Raw genomic sequence first — 22,948 nt, forward strand, 5'->3', positions numbered from 1 at the left:
TATATTGTCAATTCCCTTTAAAAAGGCTTTTACTATCTGTTACACTTAGTATTTAGTTCCAGGAAAATTAATTTATCATTTCTTTTTTAAAAAGATTTTATTTATTATCTTGGTTGGTTTGTTTGGCTGTTTTAGAGACAGGTATTCAGTGTAGCCCTGGCTGGCTTTGAACTCAGAAAGACCCTGCCTCTGCCTCCCCAATTCCGGTACTAAAGGCAAAGGTCACCATACCTGGCTTATTAATGTTTTCTTGAGGCAGGGTCTCATGCATCCCAGACTAGCCTTGAACTTCCATGTAACTGAGGATGAACTTGAATCTCTGATCCTGCTTTATGCACCACCATACCTGGTTTATATGGTGCCAAGGTTCAAACCTATGGTTTCATGTCTGCTAGGCAAGCACTTTACCACACCCCAGGCTCATAAGTACATTGTCCTATAGGAGAATCACAAAATACAAGCTTACAAGTTGTCTGCTTGTTGCACAAGTATGAACCTGTAACACACGATGCTGTACAACATGAGGAGTGGAGGCTGGATTCTCAGAACCCTCATAAGAGCCAGACAGGCATGGTGGCCACTTGAAATCCCAGCATTGGAAAGCAGACAGGATACCCAGGAAAGTGGGGCTAGCTACAAGAGCCAAATCAGCAAACTCTGGGTGAAGCAAGAAATTCTGCCTCAATAATAAAGATCAGTCACAGAAGACACTCAACTTTGGAGCACAAGCACATACGCACACCCCAACCCACGCTCCCCCCCACAGTTTTTTTTTAAATCAACATAAACACTATTTTACTATTTTAGATATCTGAAATATCTACTTCTTTTCCCCTAGAAATTTTTAATATTTATGGTCTTAGTATAATATCAAATTACTGAGGGGTGGGAAATATAGTAGTTAACAAGTATAAACTGAGCCATTTATGAAGGATTATCTCACAGGTTAGAACATTACTGTTCATAAAAACCAACAGAATATTTTTGGCTCAAGTCAGTTTCCCAAATAATACAAGCCGAAAGCTCCTGAGGATGGAGGGCGATGAGGCTTAGTTTGTAGAGTTGTTTGCTTGGCATGAGCAAAGCCCTGGAGATCCCTGGTCCTCAGGTTCACGGAGCAAACACTACCCAGTGAGCTACTCCCCAGTCCCAGAGCTGTTTTCTATGGAAGCTTACAGATGGCCTCCAAAGTTCCCAGAGAAAGACAGACAGTAAGCACACTACCAACCACATGAGGGAGCAGGGCCTGCGGTCCTACTGAGAGGTCTGCCCCCACTCCTTTTCTGCTTCCTGGTAGCCAGTGGATGAGAAGCTTCAGAAGCCATATGAAGCCGCCATGTTGTTACAGGCCCAAGCAACAACGGACAAAAACAAACATGAGCCAAAACCATTCTTCCTCTAATAAGTTATTTAGCTATTTTTTAATACCCAACTAAGACACATTTCTACAGATATAAACAAAAAATCAGAACTGTTTGTGTCTTGAGTCAGGAATGGGAGCACTAGGACTTACAATAAAGAGCATATAAACCTTTTTCTTTAAAAATGACAGCCTTATACTATAGCCCCACTGGCTTTGACCTTGTGCCAGGATTATAAGGTACAGATTATTATGTTCAGACAAATCTTTTAAATAACTTTTTTTGGATACATAACACAAAAGAAAAAATTATTTTTAGAGCAACACTTGCCTTTTTTCCTTTTGAGGTTTCAGAATCCTCATCTTCTACACTGAGTAGATTTGCCCCACTATACAGAAAATAAAGGAAAAAACCTTGAGCAACAGTTACAGTCCACACATTAATGCATCTGCTTTATTTTCACTGCTCATCTAACTGGGGGGGGGGGGGATCAGCAAACTTTTCTGCAAAGCCTCAAGCAAATATACGTACTCTGTTACATCTTTGCCATGGCAACATGAAATAACCACAACATTATACAGCTGGCTGCTTTTTAACACAATTATGAACAAATCTAGGCAGTGAGCAAAAAGGATAATCCATTTACCCCTCCCTTAAATGAACATATGATCTTGTTTTTCAGGCTATATATTTTATATTTAGTTATGTTCACTACTTCCTCTTCTGTCTTGAATTGACATTTAGAGAACAGAGAAGTAATAAAAGCAGAGCACCATTAAGGGAAGGAAAATTAGCTAAGGAGACAAAAGGAATTCCAATGGAATTGGCACAATGACAGTCACACACCACCCTTGGAGACATCAACCTTTCACTTAGAGCCAATGTCCATCATGCTACTACTTTAACAGCTCACCAGCAACCTCAACATGATCAGAAAGTTGAAATCCCTGAGGAACTCAATGTTGCAAAGTGCAATCCATACATGAGATGCACACGATGGTACCTTAATAAATCATTTAAAAAAGATAACCATGGGAAACCTTCCAGAACAGAAATCAAACATATCTTTTAGACAAATCTGCTATATACAGTAAACTTCAAGCTATTTGTAATAAAAATACGTTTTGCTTCATTTCTTTTTTCTATCAACATTGTTAATACAAAAATTCTTTTCTAAAAATTGTATTAGAATGTCTGAAAGGTAAAGTATCTGTCGTAATTTCATGTCTAGTCCCATTTTTTTTTCAAAACTATATAAATACCAAATATCTAAGTTTTTTTCAAATAACCAGAAAAAAAAAAAAAGAGGATGACCACAAAACACTGACTTCGTTGAAATAAATGTACCAGTTCAAAGTTCTTTTCAAATAAAATTACCTAAAATAATGGACATGAAATTCCAAGTATTCAGCCAACATCCTTGAATGATAACGTGTGCAAAGACTTCTTTGTAAGAACCCGGGTGTCGTGAAGTACACCTGTGATCCTGCACTACAGAGGGTAAAGGAGGGCAGCTAAGTTCAAGGTCTCTCAGAGCTACACTGAGCAAAAGGCTAGCCTGGGCTATAGAGGGGAACCAGGAAAACAAAAGTTCTAAAAATATATTTATAGCTAGGTGTAGTGGCACACAACTTTAATCCCAGCACTTGGAAGGCAGAGGCAAGTGAATCTCTGTGGGTTCAAGGCCAACCTGGTCTAAAGAGTAAGTTCCACTACAGCCAAGGCTGTTATACAAAGAAACTCTGTTCAAAAAACAAAACAAAACAAAAAAAAAGGTAAATAAATAAATAAAAATATATTTATAGCTCTGCCAAAATTTTGTGTATTTGCATGGCCCCAAACTTGTTTGTTTTGGCCAGTGGAAAAGGAAGTCAGTAACCCAATAACTTAAAAATAGGATTGAGTTTGCAACATGACTATTAGTATGCAAAGGTACTACTGTAACTCTTATTAAAGGCAATGGAAGCACACTATGGAAGAGCACTCTCCTAGTTAATTCTGTACTTGGTCTATGGTATTACCAAAAAACAACACAAAACAAAACCCACACCTCTTCTGTAAAATTTCACACAGAATTGATTCCAAGGACATTAACAAAATACGACACTGCTTTTCCTTCTGTCTGGACAATGCCTATTCATACCATCTAGACTGGTGCTGCTTTCCCTTGGTAGAAATCTGATCAAAGGTGAATGTGCTGATCTTTAAATTTTCTTTAAATGGAAAACTTAATCTTTCATACAAAGTTCAGAGGCTTGATAAATTGTGGCTTTTGAAATTGTTTCCAGAAAGGCTGCCTTTTAAAAAGAGGAGGAGTCAAGATGACTTAATTCGAAAATTACCGACTAGTCATTTTTCAATCATTAGAAAACATGTATTACATATACATACATTTTAAAGACTAAGAAATATAAGCAAAATTATTTACCAATAAAATATTGCTTTATCTTTCCTTACTGTAAAAAGATACCATAATATTAAAAAACTTTCCACAAAATATAAGTTGATTTTCTACTGAAAAGTTTCATTCTTATAAAGTATGAGGGAAATATCCTTACTCTTTATCTGCATCTCCTTCACTTTCTTCTTCATGATCAAAGCTCCAATTATTTTTAAAACCTCCATCTCTCTTAGATTCTGATCTAGCCAAAGCTGAAATAAAACAAACTGAAATAAGTATTCATTAATGTTACTATATGAATATAAAAAAAATTGAGCATTCCCCAAACTCTGATTGTTCTAAATTTTTTAAAAATCTTTTTTGTTTTGTTTTGCTTTTTGTTTTTTTCAAGAGACAGGATTTCTCTGTGTAGTTTTGGTGCCTCTCCTAGATCTCATTCTGTAGACTAGGCTGGCCTCGAACTCGCAGAGATCCGAGTGCTGAGATTAAAGGCCTGCGCCACCACCACCCGGCCAATTTTTTTAATCTTGATGCTTTTTTATTTTTTAAACTATTTTTTTGTAAGCATTTTACTTCCTTCAGGAGGAAAAAAAAAACACATTAAAAGTTGGTTTTCTAATGAGACGAGTGTGTGTCTACTACAGAAACTTAAATTACTAAAACATAGTAAAATGGGGAGGAGCATGCATGTTTATATGAAATATATAAAATCAGCTTTACTCTCAATCCTTGATCATTGATTCCAGGAATTAGTCCCTCTAATTTTGTTTGCTTGCTTTACTCATGAAAACTACATCCAGACCACTAACATTTTCATAGACTCAATTACCTCTGCCTTTAACAGAAGAAAAACAAAGCAAGATCTTGTATGTTGGCAAGGTAGTTAATTTGATAACCAGAAACCTCTAGATCACCAAAGATGTTATTAGGAAATACAGAACAAAGTGGGAAGGGTGAAAGGAATGTCATTCAAAAGCTAGGATCTGACCTGGAGCCACAGACAAACTTCCCAGAGTTTGAGCTTTAAGTTCAGGGTCCTACTGTTATGAGAGGTCAGACTGACCCAAAGGGCAGGAAAAAGAAAAATGCAACTAGTGATGACCTACCCTTGGATCTGGACTTGTCACTGGGGGCAAAGCCTATCTATCTACAAGCCCTACTGAGGAGGCAGAGCTCAGGGATAGAGTGCTTGCGCACCATGCTACAGCCACTGGCTTCAACCTCCAGCACCATAAAACATAAATAAAGTGGAAATACTAAGTGTATCTTCTACGTGTATCCAACCACTGGCTGCAGCCCAGAATAGCCATGAATGCAGCCCAACACAAAATTGTAAACTTACTTAAAACATTTTTTTTTTTTTTTTGTAAAAAAGAAACTGTTACTTAATTTCATGGTTCTCAAGCATTACCTCTGTAGGTAACAATTTCAGGTTACAATGTCAAAAGGCTAGGCATCCATCTAAAAGTTTGGGTCCCTCCAAAATTCAGACTTTTTTCTTTAACTTAAGGATTTTTATTTTATTAGAGGTTTTTTTGTTTGTTTGTTTTTTGTTTTTGTTTTGTTTAAGGCAGGCAACTTGTAAATCTTGGCATTGTCCCAGAGAAGAAAAATGGAGACAAGAAGGGGGAAAAAGCTATGCTGTTTGAGTCAAGTCCGCATGTAGACAGCCACATATCAGGGAGGCGGACTTTAGAGAAAGAATAAGAAAGTATAAAATTCCAGAAAAAGCATGCTTACTCTCTGGCCAGCATCCAAAAGAAAGAGACAGAAACGAAAAAGGGAAAGTTATTCTTTCTTAAGTCAAGACTCAGAAAGGCAGGATCGGCTGTACCTCTCTTGAAGGATTGTGGGGACTGTCCCAAATTCAGATTTTTAAAATCACACCCCTAAGATAACAGTGTTAAGAGTAGGAACTTTGGGAGATACAGGGCAGAATCCATAGCAATGGGATAAATCCTATGAAAAAGACCCATGGAAGCTGGTTTTACCCGGAGGATATAGTCACAAATTGCCATCTGTGAGAAAACAAATGCTACCAGATACTGAATCTGGATACCGTGATTTCACTTCCCAGCCTCTAGCACTGAGCAATTCATCTAGAGCTGGAATGGTGGTGTCTACCAGTTATCCCAATGCTTGGGAGGTTGAAGCAGAAGGATCACAAGTTCATGGCCAGCCCAAGCTACACAAAATTTGAAGTCACCTTAGCTACATAGTAAAGACTCCACACCACCCCCTAAAAGTCAACAAATTATGTAACCTGTGAAACTTCCTAACAGCCCCCACATAGACTAAGCAGAACATTCTTAATCACAAACCCTCAATTACTAAGAGTTGAGACCAGAATTTTTACAATCTATGTGACATAGAAGCCCATATTAAAACAGCTTCCTGTTTAGTTTCCGATACCTGAGCTGACTAAGGGTCACCAGTATTTGGAAGCACTGCAACTAGACATTCACAGTATGCTGCATTCTTTAGAAGTGGGCCTGTGGCAAATCTGACTGCCTTACTGTGTGACTCCTCCTTTTAGTTATCAAGCTAACAGACTCTAGAATCCTGTGGGGGGGGATACCGTCAGCCTATGGACACATCTGTGGAGAACTGTCTTGATTGTGCTGAGCTGGGGAGGACTCACCCACTCTAGATGGCACCGTTTTGTTTTGGGGTCCTGTACTACATAAAAGTAGATAAGACAAGCTGAGCATATGCATAACCCATTCGTTTTCTCTCTGCTCTTTCCTGGATGTGACTGTGTTTCAAGTTCCTGCTTCCCTGACTTCAAGCAATATTGGACTGTAATTTTGTGAGCTAAATTAAACCTTTTTTTCCTTCTAAGCTACTTTTATCATGTTATTTCATAACAGCAACCAGAAACTAAACTGGGACACTTAGCAGAAACAAAAGAAAAGTGTAACTGGAACACCAATGCTAAAAGCCAAACTAACTTAAGAGTGCCAGTCAAAAGAGACACTTAAATATTGGACATCAGACTCCTGTTCCATACTGTTTTGTAAATGAACTACCCAAACTAAGAGGACAACATGGGAGTACTCAGTCAAGAATCAAACAATAAATGCTCCAAGTGAAAAAAACCAGAGGCTGGAGGGAAGGTTCAGTGTTTAAAAGTGCTTGCTGAACAATCCTGAGGACCAGAATTTAGATCTCAGAATCCATGTAACAAGGTGGGCATCCCTGACCTGTAACCCCAAACTCTTAAGTAGGAAGAAAGAGGATTGTTGTGACTTGTTACTCTAAAATAGCTGAGAATATTCGAACCCCAGGTTCAAGCAGAGACCTACCCCCAAAAGGAACAGGTGAACAGTGATAAAGGAGACCTCCAATACCCTTTTCAGATCTCCTCACGCACACACAGGGGCATACAGCCACATGCAGGCACATTAGAAATATATAAACATATAAGTAAGACAAAACCACAACTACAGAACTGGTTAGATATAACCTCTCAAAGGATAAAGGACACATTTTCCTTAGAAAAAATTTCAAACAATGTTCTGTACACGCCCCAAGAGAATTTCTTCAGAATATGCTAGACTTAACTCACTCCAAGAAATAAATAAAAACAAAACAAGGCCATAGAGGATTTAGAAAGGAGAGAGCCAGGTGGTAGTGGCGCACACCTTCAATACCAGCACTCTGGAGGCTGAGGCAGGCAGAGTTTGAGGCCAGCCTGGTCTACAGAACAAGTTCCAGGACAGTGGGCTACACAGAGAAACCCTGTCAGGGGATTAAAAACAAACCAACAAACAAAATGGGCAATGGAGAAATCCAACAAACACTTCTACACTCAAGTGTTGAAGGTTCCATCAATAGTGATGTCTTATTCACAGCATACAACCTTTAATACAGTATGAGACTTAAAAGCACCTCAGTTCTCTACTTTTCTGCTCTAAAACTCCTAATGCCAATTTAACCATCAAGAGCCATCAGACCAGGCCACAAATGAGACATTCTATAAAATCCCTAATCAGAACTCCTTCAAAAAGAGATTAAGCAACTGCCAGAGAACAAAGGAAGCAGACAAGGTGGCCCAGGCTGAGGCAGGAGGGGGATCACTGTGAATATGATGCCATGGAAGTCTACAAAGTCAGTTCCAAGCTAGCCATTGCTATACAGCAAGACCTGGAGAGAGAGCTACTTTGCCAGTCCCTATGTGTCCCTGTCTCCTTCTCCTCCTCTCCCATCCCTCCTCAAAAAAATGTGAAAGTATAAATCTAGAGTCCACGCTGAAAGGTGGCGGCTGGTGGCTCTAAGTGCTCATGGGAAACCTCTTGTTCTGCATGAGACAACAGCAAAGGGGCCTGAGGTGCAAAATCTCACACACCAAAATCTCCACACTGTGAAAACACAAAATTACCTGAGAGCTTGAACTCAGAGCACAGCTGAAAAGGTACCGCCCAGGGAAGTGTTTTGCTAGGGTCAGCCTGGAAAGCATCCAGAGGCTGACACAACTGTGGTCCCAGGGGGCCAGAGGCCAGCTGAAGCTGGTGACAAAACTTGGCATTGTCCATGCTCTGTTCCTGTAGTGATTTTTCAGGCATGCTTTCAAAGACTTAAGAATGAGTGGGTCATGCAGTCTACCTCCATGGTTCCAGAGAACCACAAAAGCCACACAATGTGAGGTAGGTTCAGAGTCCTCTCCCGTGTGAAGTTGTGAAAGTGAAGCCTAGGTTGTAAACTACTGTGGTTTAAATGAAAATGTCCCCCATAGGCTCATGTGTTTGAATACTTGGTTCCTAGCTCTTTGGCACTGTTTGGGAAGGTTATAGATTCTTTAGGATGTGGAAACTTGCTAGAGGAAGTGGGTCACTGGGGGCAGGTCTTGGGGGTACACTGCCAAGCTACACTTCCTGCTCTCTCAGTGCTTCCTAACTTCAGAAGCAATGTGATCAACCAGCCTCCAGATCCTGCTTCCACTATAATGAACACAATGAAATCTCCCAGACTGTAAAACAGAATAAACCCCTTTAAAGTGCTTCTTTTTCTTTCTTCTTTTTGAAGATAGCCTATGCTGCTTCAAACTTCTAGGTGGTTGTGAATCACCTTTAACTTCTGACCCTACCATCTCTACCTGCACAGTGCTGGGATTACAGATATGCAGCAATGTGCCCAGTTTATGTGGTGCTGGGAAATAGAACCCAGGGCTTCATGTATGCTAGGCAGAAACTTAAAATCCTCAAAAGTCCCTGAGTATTTACATATCAACACACTGTTATGGGTAATACTGGTAATTATCAGTGGGAAATTATAACTACTGTACTCCAGTGAAATGTAGGGTTAAAAAGAAAAAAGTACTAGGCAAGTACTCTGACACTAAGCTATCCCTCCAACTCAATACATACATTTTTTTCTTCTATATTTTCCACCAAATGACAATGATTTAAGGAGGAAAACAGAGAGGCGATAATAGTCAATGAAAGATGCAAACAAAATAGCAAAAGGGGGCTGACTCTTCAGTAATTAAGAGTACTTGCTGCTCTTCTAGAGGACTTGAGTTTGGTTCCCAGCACCCACATCAGCTGGCTCACAACCACATGTTATTCAAGAGGATCCAACATCCTCTTCTGGACTCTGAGCATCCCCCCATCATATTTACAATAAAACACACACACACACACACACACACACACACTTACTTTAAAGGAGGGAAAGATTAAATTTTAATGATGGGTAGAATTTAGTTGAATCTGAAAGAGGGTAAGGGAGGTACAGGAGATGGTTTGGAGGGAGGAAACAGAAGGAGAAATGATGTGATTATATTATAATCTCAAAAATTAAAAATATCAAAACAAATTATTTTAGTAGGACATGTTCAATCTAAAGATTACTCTCCAGAATAGAGAGGATGCATCATAAACATACAGAATACAGATGCTGGGGGCTGGAGAAATGGCTTGGCGATTAAGTACAGGTGTGATGGAGCAGCTCAAAAGCACCTAGAACTCCAACTGTAGAGAACACAATGCTTCTGATCTTCACAGGCACCTGCACTCATGTGAACATACACCACCACCACCATAGACAAGACAGACCCCTCTACCACAGACAGACAGACATAGACAGATAAACACACACACACACACACACACACACACACACACACACACTTAAAAATAAAATGAATCTTAAAACTCATAGTTTCTGTTGCTGTGATAAACATCACCAAAAGCAACTCGAGGAAAGAAATGGTTGATTTGAGGGAAGGCAAAGTAGAAACTCAAGGCAGAACTCTGAAGGCAAGAACTGAAGCAGAAACCAAGGAGGAATGCTGCTTCCTGGCTTACTCTTCAAGGCTTGCTCGGCTTGCTCTCTGATACAATACAGGCCCACCTGCCTCCCGATGGCAGAGTCCACAATGGGCTGACCTCTCCTCCATTAATCAGCAACTAAGGAAATGTCCCAAAGACATGCCCACATGCTAATCTGATAGAGACAATTCTTCAATTGAGGTTCCCTCTTCCCATATACACCAAGTTAACAACTAAAGCTAACTAGGACAACTGTCCAGCACTAGGTTAGAACACAATAAGTAATTTTGAACCTTGAATAAACAATTTTTATACAACGATAAAAATATTCAGCCTTGGTATAAAGAACTGTATGGTATAAAGAACTGTAACTTCAAGTCACATGTGACTCCCAATCAGAGGACAAAATTAAATCAAATAGTGGTAAGAGGATGCTGATATCTAGAAAAAGGAGAACTTCGTGACTTCAGATATCAATTTGGAGGGTAAAGTTGAATTTACTCACACAGGACTTAGTTATTCCAACTGAGCACACCATAGACCAGGTGTAGGAAACTATGATGCAGCTGAATCTGGCTTGCTTCTTATAAACCGCTAAAGCTGCCAGGCATGACAGCACACACCTTCAGTCCCAGCTCTACTCCTTTACTCAGGAAGTAAAGGCGGTTGGACCTCTGAGGTTCAGCCTGGTCATGGCTATGCAGGGAGACCCTGTCTCCAAAAAAAAAAAAAAAAAGCACAACAATTATGTAAGTGTGGGTATTGTTTATATAAGAATGATAAGAATGCATATGGATATATGTGTATATCGGTATATGTCTGTAGCTCGATGCTCAATACATAAAGAATGAAAAAAATGGCAGGGCGGTGGTGGTGCACGCCTTTAATCCCAGCATTCAGAAGACAGAGGCAGACGGATCTCTGAGTTCGAGGCCAGCCTGGTCTACAGAGTGAGTTCCAAGACAGTCAAGGCTATAAAGAGGAACCTTGTCTTGAAAAACCAAAAAAGAAAGAAAGAGAGAGAGAGAGAGAGAGGGAGGGAGGGGGAGAAAGGAGAGGGAGGGAGGGAGGGGAGGGAGGGAGGGAAAGGTGTTCCAGGTACAATGGGACAAAACTATAATCAGAAGTGAGGAAGCTGAGGCAAAAGGACTGTCATGAGTTCAAAACCAGCCTAGGCTATGTAGTAAATATCTGGCAAGGCAGGGGTATATATATAGCAAGCTCCTGGTGGGGGTGGGGTGGGGTGAGGATGGGGTGATAAAAATGACAGAAACCTTCCAAAAGAGCAGCAATCTGAGACGGTGCTGTGTCACTCTCCATTTCTATGGCGCCTCTGGCTCCCATGCGAGTCTAAGCCCCTGCTGCAGACACCACCACCCAAAGATACCTGGGCCTGCATCGAGAGGGAGAAGGCCAGCCAGCCAGACTCCAGAGTGAAGCTACTCTGCAATCAGAGTAGCCAAGCCAGGGCAGAATCAGCCCTACAACTGTTGCATGAACCTCCCCCAAATTACCCAGCTGAGCCTCCCATAAATCCCCAGATCTATGTGAATGTTTATCTTTTAGTAAAGAAAACAGAGCAGTACTTGAAGATTAGGCCTCTGAACATATTCATGAGAATAACATGAAATTAGACTTCTCGGGGCTGGAGAGATGGCTCAGAGGTTAAGGGTACTGGCTGCTCTTCCAGAGGTCCCCAGTTCAATTCCTAGCAACCACATGGTGGCTCACAACCATCTACAATGAGATCTGGTGCCCTCTTCTGGCATGCAGGCATATATAATACATACACATAATACATAAATAAATCTTTTAAAAAAACTAGACTTCTTAGCCGGGCGGTGGTGGCTCACGCCTTTAATCCCAGCACTCGGGAGGCAGAGCCAGGCGGATCTCTGTGAGTTCGAGGCCAGCCTGAGCTACCAAGTGAGTTCCAGGAAAAGGCGCAAAGCTACACAGAGAAACCCTGTCTCAAAAAACAAAAACAAAACAAAACAAAAAATTAGACTTCTTATGGTGGTATTTTATTTGTACTAAAATGTGATTTTATTTGTATGTTAATAAATAAAGTTGCTTGGGGCTCAGAGCTAATAGCAAGCCATAGCAGAGCTGGGTGTTCGTGGCGCACACCTTTAATCCCAGCACTTGGTAGACAGAGCTAGGTAGATCTCTGTGTGTTCAAGGATACAGCCAGCATTGGAGACACACACCTTTAATCTCAATACCATAGAAGACCTGGAGGGCTGTACATACAGGCAGTGACGAGGCAGTCGTGTGGTTAGGTTTACAACCAATGAGAAGGCAGAACAGAAAGACTATATAAAGACAAACACACAGGAAGTAGGTCTTTTTCGGAGAGGTCTCTTGGCTGAAGAGGCTAGCTACAGCAGGTGGTAAGGCTCTTAGCTCTGATCTCTTGGCTTTCTTCTTTGCATTGGTTCTGTGTTTCTTATTTAATAAGACGGTTGGTTACATCTACAACTTCTCTATAGCCACAAAATGCACAAGATTCTCTCCCTCATGATAACCCAGGTAATGCTCACTTCTGTTCTTACTTTCCTTTGCCTAGCTTCAGAAAATCCTCTATCACTTTTTGATCAAAGTAAGCCTAATAACTGATAATGTCACTTTATCTTCGCATGTACTCCACTTCACCTCAGTGCTAGGACTAGGATACAGGCTCTCATACATGCTAGGTGAACAGTCTACCACTAAGCTACATCCTTAGCCCTGTTTTGTTGTTCTTTATAATTCATAAACTGTTCTGAATCTGGAACCTTGGATTTCATAAAATCTTTCCCTTGTAATTTGAGAAAAGTAGCAGTCTTTCACTTATCTACCATGTTCGACCCCAGTGGACACAAACCTTGTAACTTAATGTCTTTTCCAAGTTGATTACATACATATCATACACTGTGGCTATAACTCTTTTAGTCTGAATTGCCAACAAATCGGTCTTCAAATTTTGTACTCTTACTGCTGTTTTTCTCTCTTAGTAACTAAAGAATTCTGACCTTTTCTCTATTATAGCACACTCAGGTCAAAAGCAGCATTACTCTCTTAAACCTTAAGGTCATTATTAAATAAAACTAAACACAAGAAATGTTATAGCACAACGTTCAATCTTATAACCAAGGCAGCTACTAAGTGACGGATATAAAAATTATATAAAAGACAGGAGCAACTGGGCTTGGGGACATATGCCTTGAATACCAATATTGAAGCACAAACTCTGTGAGTTCCAGGCCAGACAGGGCTACAAAGAATGACACCAAGGGGGGAAGGGCATTGAAGGCTGGATAGAGAGGGAGCCTGCCAAGATTTCACCTTGCTACTCAGAATGCAGTGCAATTGGAAACCATGACTTGTTTATTATTAGAATTTTCCAGTTGATCTTTTCAGACTGTAGGTAGGTGATCATGGGCAAATGAAACCAAGCAAAGAGAAACTGTGCATAGAAGACCACTGTGTAGATATAACCAACCGTCTTATTAAATAAGAAACACAGAACCAATGCAAAGAAGAAAGCCAAGAGGTCAGAGCTAAGAGCTAAAACCTTACCCTTCCTCCTGCGATGGTCCTACCTCTCCGAACCAGAGCTACTTCCTGTGTGTCTGTCTTTTTATAGTGTTTCTGTTCTGCCTTCTCATTGGTTGTAAACCCAACCACATGACCACCTCATCACAGCCTGTCTGTATAGATCTCCAGGTTTTCTATGATTGGTATTGAGATTAAAAGCATGTGTATCCAATACTGGCTGTATCCCTGAATACACAGAGACTTACCTAGCTCTGCCTTCCAAGTGCTGGGATTACAAACGTACGCCACCACTGCCCTGCTTTCCTATGGCTTGCTAATAGCTCTGACCCCCGGGCAACTTTATTTATTAACATACAAATAACATTTGAATACAAATAAAATATCGCCAAATTTCCCCTTTTCTATTTTAATAAAAAGAAAAAAGGAAAAAGCTTATAACTAACACCACTGTACTATGACTTTGTTGGGAAGCTGGAAAAACTATTTGGGGATAAAGAGAGAGAAAGAGTTGTGTAGAGTTCAAAGAACTGCAGCATCCTGACACTCTTGCCACTGAGTGGTGGCCCCTTGTCCTTTTGTGTCTGGGTAGCCTTCTAAAGTAGCCTCTCCTTCTGTCCTCCCACAGTACTGCCTTATCAATAAACCACAATGCCCCATACCCACCTAATGTTTCCTTCTTTTCTACAGTGCCCCTCCTCCTTTTGGAGGGTTTCAGGGAAAGACGTGTAGAACAAAGCACTGGGAGAAGGAAAAAATAAGCACTGAAGAAAGCTATGGCCATCATAGGTCCCAAGCTCCAATCTGATCTCTTGCTTGCTCTGGGTCATAGAACCATTCTATCTGCACTTTTGAGTTCCTCAAATATTCAATATATTTTGTTTTTTTGTTTGTTTGTTTGTTTGTTTTTTGGGGTTTTTTTGTTTTGTTTTTTGGCTTTTCAAGACAGGGTTTCTCTGTGTAGCTTTGCGCCTTTCCTGGAACTCACTCTGTAGACCAGGCTGGCCTCGAACTCACAGAGATCCACCTGCCTCTGCCTCCCGAGTACTGGGATTAAAGGTACTCGGAGGTGAAGGCAGGGGCAGGTGAATCTCTATAAGTTCTAGGCCAGCCTGGGCTACAGAGTGAGTTCCAGGACAGGCTCCAAAGCTACACAGAGAAACCCTGTCTCAGAGAAAAAAAAAAAAAGAAAATAATAGCACTAACACACACATGGTGCTTATTAAATGACTGGGATTGTTTTACATATGTAATACATTAAAAACTCACTTAATACTCATAGTAATCTTAGGAGGTAACTGCTATAGGTGAGTAACTATCTTCCCATGTGTTAAAGGTATAATTGCTATACTGAAGTCCTAGTTAACTTTTCTATTGACAAAATACCCATTATCAAGGCAATGTATAAACGAAATGTTTAATTGGACTTATGATCTCAGAGAGGTAAAGTTCACAATACAGCAAAGGAATGAGGCCAGAAACAGCTGAGAACTCACATTTGATCAAGCAGGAAGCCGAGAGGGCACACTGGGGATGGCATTAAGTCTTCTGAAACTTCAAACCGTGTTCCCAGTAACACACCTCCCCCAAAGCTTCACCTCCTAATCCTTCCCAAACAGTTCTACCAACTGGGAACCAAATAGTCATACAAACGAGATATGAAGGTCATGCTCATCAAAGCCACCATGATGAGGTGGGGCCTCAGAGAAGAAAGTTAAGTCACCAAGACCATTCCCTTGAAGGTTATCAGACCACTGCCCTCTCTTTTTCATGTCTCAGCACTTACAAAGTGAGTAACTTTCTTCTCCATATGCTCTTATCATGATAAACTGCTTTACCATAAGGCTCAAAACTACAGACCAACTAAACATGTGCCAAAGACTCCAAACTACCAACTGAAATAAACCTTTTCTCTTTAAACTGGTTTTCTCAGTATTTTGTCACTCTGGCAGATAGCTCACTAACACAACCCAGTGACAAGAAAGCCCAGACAAGATAAATTGTTAAATAATATAGTCAGGGGTGGGATCACAGCATTCTGGCTTCCGAGTTCATATTCCAAATGCATTTCTACTAAGAATTATGTTTATATAAATATAATTCTACTCTTCTGCTTCACGTGAGCATCCTGCTTCATCGAGCAATAAAAGGTATCACTTGGATTGAACTGAAAACAGGAAACAGTCGTAAGTAAGGATTAAATGCATCAGGAAGCAATTCCTAAAAGGAAATCAACACAAGTTTAACCAGGTATGCAGGCTCATGCCTACAATCCCAGCAATGGAAGCTGAGGCTTCCATTTACATCTAACTGATGTAAAATGTCCATCAGTTAGAGGACTCACCCTGAGCTACACACTGAGAATCCCCCTACCTCAACACACACACACAAGGCAAACAAACAACAAAGAAAAGCAATACTAAATGAAGAGGTTTTTGAGTAAACTAAAGCTAAAGGCCTTGCCCACACTCCATGGAAGGACAAACTGAGTTCAACAGATCGTTATTAAAAGTTGCTGTCCCGGCCGGGCAATGGTGGCGCACACCTTTAGTCCCAGCACTCAGGAGGCAGAGGCAGGCGGATCTCTGTGAGTTCGAGGCCAGCCTGGGCTACCAAGTGAGTTCCAGGAAAAGGCGCAAAACTACACAGAGAAACCCTGTCTCAAAAAACCAAAAAAAAAAAAAGTTGCTGTCCCATGAAACTGGCAAACTGACTGAGTTCTAAACTAAATTCACATTTAAAGTATGGCTAAACATAATAGAAATCACTTCTCAATGGCGACAGAAGCCTTTTGCTGATTCAGAACCAAGGGGGGGGAAGGGAGAATAGCTCAGTGGGCTGAACACTTTATTTAGTTCAGTCCTCAGGATCCACACAGTAAGGAGAGAATCAACTCCCACGAAACTGTCCTCTGACCTATATAGTAAATAAATAAATGGGACTAAAAATTTAGAAGATAAAAAAACAGTCATTCATTATCATCACACACACACACACACACACACACACACACACACACTCTCACACACTCACCTTAGAAAGGGACAATTGGGCATAGTGTACCCTAGCATAAGGATTGCTGCAAATTCCAGAAGAATGGGAAGGTAGAAAAGCTATTTCAAGGCAGGAAAAAATGAGGGATTGGTAAAATGGCTAGATAACATGCTTGCTGCAAAAGCATGAAGACCAGAGTTCGGATGTATCTCCCACATAAAATGCCAGGTGGAGGCTAGGATGTAGCTCAGTTGTTAGAGTGATTAGTCAGCATGGAGGAAATGTTGAGTTTAATTCCTAACACCATATAGACTAGGCGCGGTGATTGTACAGTGCCAGAGGTGGAGGCAGGAGGATCAAAAGTTCAAGGTCATCTCCCAGAGTTTAAAAGGCCAGCACTAAAAGGGAAGACTTAACCACCGTCTACTTACTGCTGCACCTGACACTTAGAGAACATGACCACTCTGCTGTTACAGAACATGCCCCTTTTTTTACAACCTCCCCCACCCACCCACCCACCCCCACCCACCCCCGCCCCCAACAGTGTTTCTCTGTGTAGCTTTAGAGCCTGTCTTGGAACTCGATCTGTAGACCAGGCTGGCCTTGAACTCACAGAGATCTGCTCGGCCTCTGCCTCCCAAGTGCTGGGATTAAAGGTGTGTGCCACCACCACCCAGCCATTTTTTTCAAGTACATTCTCCAAGACAGAATACATTATGGGGGATAAAAATAAAGTCTCAAGAATGTTTTAATTAAAATTATGTAAAGGATGTTCTGTAGCTACAAATCAATTAAATTAGAAATCAGTAATGCTGTATGTAAAACAACACATGCGCGTATGCTCATCACTGGAAGGAAGAAACAAGAGGATCCCAGAGGAGATTTGCCAAGTCAGCCAGTCTAGCTGAATCACAAGCCTCAGGTTCAGTGAGAGATTCTGTGTTGAAAAATAAAGTGGAGTTTCCCCTGGTGCTGAAGCTCAGGTGCATACAAAATTCAGCTTCCCAAATAGCCATGGTCTAGGAAGGCACTGTTGCTGGAGACTGAAGGGATGTTAGTACTACTTTACAAGAGATGATACAAACCTCCCTCACCCATGATGGCTTAGCATGTGGAATTTGTGAAGCTGCCAAAGCCTTGGACCAAGCCCCACACCTATCTTTATGCGCTGGAGTACAACTGTGATGAGCCTATGTACGTCAACTTGGTGGAGGCACTTTGTGTTGAGAACAAAATCAGCCTAATTAAGGTTGGTGACAGGAATGAGAAATGGTTGGATGCAGTTGTGTGATGGTTAAGGACTATCTCTAGCAAAGAATCTCAAAGAACCTTGGAATGCAAGCAATGAACAAATAGTTGGCTCAGTAAAATGAATAAATAAGGCGGAGGGCTGGGGAGATGGTTCAATGGGTGGAGCTTCATGAGTAGCATGAGAAACTGTTCCCATTTCCAGAGCCACATAAAGCCAGTGCTATACAATCCCAGCTCCGCTCCAGTCAGGCAGGCAGGCCAGCAGGCCAGTTCCCAGAGTTCAGGTAAACAAAAGGAAGGGACCCTGTCTCAAACAAGGAAGTAGACAAGGACTGATACCTGAAGTTGTCCTCTGACCTCTACATGTACACTGCGGCAAGTATGTGCTCACATCTGCACACATAAACAGGAGCAAATACATGCATCATCAAAAAAAAAAAAAAGGAAAGAAAGAAGAAACACACTTAAAGGTTAGAGAGATGGCTTAGGAGTTAAGAACACTTGTTCTTCCGAGGACCTGGGTTCAGTTCCCAGCACTCAGGTATTACCTTCTGTAACCCCAATACAGGGGCTCCAATATCTCTTCTGACTTCTGCAGGCTCCTGCATGTATGTGGTGCACATACACATAAATAAGATAAACATGTTTTTAAGACTTCCAAAAAAAAAGTGTAGAGAGATAGAAGACACTTTGACCTTCGGCCTCTTCATACATAGGCAAGAACCCATGCAGTTTTGACCTCGTGCGCTCTCTCTCTCTCTCTCTCTCTCTCTCTCTCTCTCTCTCTCACACACACACACACACACACACACACACACACACACACACACACACACACACACACACACACCAGGAGAAAGGAATATCGAAAGTAATTCAGATTGCAGAAAACAGGTAAAGAGAAAGCAAACTAGCTATAAGTAAGCGCAATACATATAAACAAATGTGAGAGAGAGCGACCTTGTTAGAGTGCCACAGGGAAACAAGAAGAGAGAGAACATCAAAAGGGAGGTGGAATAAGCAAGCTGTAGTCCCCTAGTGATCTGCCATCCCCTCACGCTGTCTCCACAGGACCCTGTATCTTGTGAGGCAAACTCGAGAGTGTGGCTGTCGGCCTCACCGTGCGCCAGGCGGTCCCTTTGGCCCTGTTCCCACCCCTCACACATGCCTTGCTCTTCCAGTTTCCTGTCTCGCCACCACTCCTTCTCCTACTCACCCTCTAAAGCAACCTGAGAGATAAAACTCTTACTGTACATGACAGTTGTAATTTTATGATTATGATTTTGATTATTGAGTCTCCTTACTATTCAGGAGACTCAAGAAACCACCACGCACCTCTGTGTGGTGACTAAACACAGCATGCTAAATGAACAGAGAAACCTGCTGAAATTATGACAAGTGGAAAGGTCATGTGGCACCAGGACATGAATATAAGTAAGAAAGTCTAAGGTGGTAAGAAAATTCAACACAAGGACAATACAGAAGGTCCAATAAAGAAGTTACAAAACAACGCAGAATTACACAGAATTCTCCTTAATACATAAAACATATTCTAGAGCAAAGATTGCAAACATTCACTCTCAAGTGAATGTTTGGGGCCCAGCAGAGCATTACCATTACTTCTCGGTCCATTCACAATAAATGGCACTAGTTCCTAGTACCTCATACTAAACCTCAAAGAATGATCTTGGAGTCTTTCTTTACTCTCATTTTAAGTAGGTATTTATGAATAAATCTTATAAACTCTATACCGAACTATCTTCAACCTCCCGACTCTCCTTTTCCATTTTTCAAGCCAGGCTAACTTCTACCAAGATTGCTACAATGTTTTGTTTGTAATTCATCTCCCTTTTATTCTTACACTTTTGTAATTTATTGCAGACAGGGCAGCCAAAGTGACCTTAAAAAAAAAAGTCTCATGTATCCCACAGGGATGACCTTGAACTTCTGATTCTCCTGCTTCCACCTCCCTAGCACTGGGGTTACAGGTGTTCACCACCCGTCTGTTTTATGCCATGCTGGGGATCAAACCCAAGACTTTATGTAACAGGCAAGCACTCTACTACTAAGCAAGTACCGCAGACATACATGTATGTGTAAATCCTATTAGGACACTTTTTTGCTCCCAGTTCGCCAATGGCTTCCTACTACTTGGAATGAGACATAATTACAATCCTGTACCACAGAGCTTCTACCACTCTCTCCCTTTATTCTAAGCAGTGAAACCACACACCACCTCTGAACCCTCATGTGTATCACCTCCTTTGAAACATCTCATGATTAAGGTGTGTATTTGGCATCACCTCTTTAAAGACACCTTTCTTTCTTTTCTTTCTCTTTTTTTTCTTTCTTTCTACCTTTCCTTCTCTCTTTCTTTCTTTCCTTTTCTGTTTTGATTTTTCAAGGCAGAGTTCCTATGTGCAGCCCTCGCTGTCCTGGAACTTGCTCTAGAGACCAGGCTGACCTCGAACTCAGAGATCTGCCTGTGAAGCTCTCCATGCTTATTCTGCAGCCTTGATCACATCGTAATGATCTAGTTTATTCATTAACAGCAAAGGTGTTCTAGATAAAAGAATATGACAGTAAAACTACAAGTTAATTGGTTCAACAGCGCTTTTATTTCTAAAAGGCTGGAAAGCAGAAAGAAATCATTTGATAAATTGACAAGAACATAAAACAGTATTCCATGTACACATGTGCAGATTTTTGAGCACAGGAGGCACCAGAACATTACAGAGAGATGTCAAGTCTGAGCAGACCTCAGTAAACTGCTGGAAGTTTTGAAAACTGCGGGTCAGACTGTTCTAAATGCATTGCTTGGTTCTTTTACTGGTTGAGAGTGTCTTCCATTAAAATAAACATTCCATGAAGGTACACTAGGGCACCAAAAATTTTTGAGGAGTTAAGAAAAACCTACATTTTTCTACTGTCAGAGAAACCAAAGCATAATATAGGGATCTTTAAAATACTAAAGCTAGGGGCTGGCGAGATGGTTCATGAGTCAAGACCAGCTGCTGTACCTATATGGTGGCTCACAAGCAAATACTTGCAGTTCCGGGTGACAGGATGCCATCTTTTCACCTCTGTGGGCACCAGGTTGTACACACATGCAGGCCAAGAATCACACACAGAAAATAAATGCTTAAGAAAAGGTTTTAAAAATAATAAATCCTAAAAACCCTCATAGCTGTAATCCTAGTGTTTGAGAAGCAGAGGCAGGAGGATTTCCAGAAGTTCAAGTCTGGCCTGGCCTACACCATGTGCCCCTGTCTCAAAACTATTTAATTACTGAATGAGACAAGGTGGAAACCAAATGTTCATTCACATCTGTACATTTATAGACACTAAGTTAGGATAAACGAAAGCCACCAACAATGGCATCAATCTGTTAGGGATGGCGTGGTGCTTGTTCTGGCCGCCCTGTGCTTATCCACACAGAGTTTAAGCTGAATTAGAGGCCTACAGACGCCCAAAATTTACAAAAGCCTACGAGTCTAACCCTCTTCCTGGTGAATATGAACATCAGAAAGCCATCTACTGAGTTTCCAACTTCCACACAAAAAACCAACAGGCACAGCACTACAAACCGCTCCTCTCTCCGCCTGTTGACAGGTTACCTACCGTGGTCAAACTAGTGTTAGTGTGGAGGTCATATGAAATGAACTCAGGAAAACACGCAAGCCTTCTTTATCTTGTGAGGAAAATCACAGAAAGGTTTCATCACTTTTTATATAAAGTCTAGCTTGCAAAGCAAGGCAAACTTTTCTTCCCCCCTCCCCCACTTCATAAACTCAATTACCAGAAAAATTAAATAAAGTCGTGTTAACGTTTACGTCCCCGGTCCACAGCTGTAATTAAATGTAGCTGTATTGTGATGGTCTTTATACAGGCACAGACAAGAGACCAACACCCCCCAACCAAAACAAACCTATTAACCGGCTTAGTCCACCAACTGAAAGAGAGTTAACTCTGCCTCATAAGCGACTAAAAATGGAAACACCCTACCTAACTCTCTTAGTCTCCCTGCCGGTCCCCAAACTGACACCGTGAAGCTCCTTCTCTCTCTCTCTCTCTCTCTCTCTCTCCTTTTTTCCCCCCTCCTATACACTGTTTTACAAAGTATCCCCAAACACTCCTCCTTAGACTCTCGGGTCTAACCTGCACCCCCAGGGCAGCGGCCAGCCTGGGGTGCTTCCAACCAGGGAGGCCGGGAAACGACAACTCCCTCCCCTCTCCCCTGCCTGCCGGGGTCGGCCGACTCCCACCAAGCTTCTCGGTCTGAAACTTTCCACGAACGCGGAGCCAGCCCCGAGTGCAGCAGCCGGCTCTCACCCGCGAGAGCGGCCATCGGGGGGAAAAATAAATAAATCAATCAATAAAAATAAGGAGATGGGGAGACCGGTCCAAGCCTTCCGGGGTCGCAGGCCGCCCCGGGCCTCGGCTCGCCTCGCGCCGGCCTGCCCGAGCCCTCGCCCCGGGCGGACCCGAACTCGGCGCGCCCGCGGCGCGTTCCCCTGGCCCGCCATCGACCTCCCGGACCCCCGCGGTCCCAGGCCCACCTGGAGCACACAGCTGAGTATCACGGCCCCGGGGGACCCCCGGGGTCGCGAATGTCCCACCCACCACCACCACCACCCCCGCCTCAACACCCTCCCCCTGAGGGGGAGCCACGAACGTACCTTCCAGAAAAATAGCCTTCCCCGCGCTGCCGCCGCTCTTGCCCGCCGCCATCTTCCTCTTCCCACGCCGCCTCCTCCTCCTTACTCCATGGCCGGCACCGCCGCGGTGCTCGCGGGGAACCGGGGCCGCGCGGCGGGAGGGTAGCAGCCGCAGGTTGGCGGGCCTCGGGCTCGGTCGTCCGCGAGCGAGCGAGCGAGCGACGCTCCCCGCCGGCCGGCCGGGTTCCCCCACCACCCCCGACACAAAAGCTGGCCGCCGCGCCCCGGGCCTGTGTCGGGCGGACGGGAGGCGGTGAGGCCCCGCGGCCTGGGCTGCTTCTCCTCAGGCTCCGACCGGGGACCGCGAGCAGCGGCGGCGCTGCGGCTGCGGCGGCGGCGGCTGCTGCTTCCCGGGTCCACCGGCTGCCCTCGGCCCACGACGCCCCATCCACCGCCCGCGCCGGGCCTCCGAGA

General features: G+C 42.6%; 1 protein-coding gene across 6 annotated transcripts in view; it reads right to left on the reverse strand.

Annotated features, from left to right (window-relative positions):
- Positions 1–22,718, reverse strand: part of Senp6 (SUMO specific peptidase 6) — a 103,509-nt gene extending 80,791 nt beyond the window's left edge. For 2 of the 6 annotated variants that reach the window (XM_076576775.1, XM_076576774.1), the window contains exons 1-3: positions 14,238–14,426; positions 3,920–4,013; positions 1,692–1,749 (exon numbers count right to left, since the gene is read on the reverse strand). In XM_076576775.1, coding sequence (XP_076432890.1) covers positions 1,692–1,749; positions 3,920–4,013; positions 14,238–14,358 — 273 coding nt within the window. In that variant the 5' untranslated portion in view covers positions 14,359–14,426. Of the gene's footprint in view, positions 1–1,691; positions 1,750–3,919; positions 4,014–14,237; positions 14,427–22,495 lie in introns of those variants that run through there. The other 4 variants (XM_076576779.1, XM_076576778.1, XM_076576777.1 and 1 more) reach the window with 3 other exon arrangements.
- Between the last annotated feature and the right edge of the window lie 230 nt (positions 22,719–22,948).

This window comes from Peromyscus maniculatus, chromosome 7 (genome assembly GCF_049852395.1).
Source record: "Peromyscus maniculatus bairdii isolate BWxNUB_F1_BW_parent chromosome 7, HU_Pman_BW_mat_3.1, whole genome shotgun sequence".
NCBI lineage: Eukaryota > Metazoa > Chordata > Mammalia > Rodentia > Cricetidae > Peromyscus > Peromyscus maniculatus.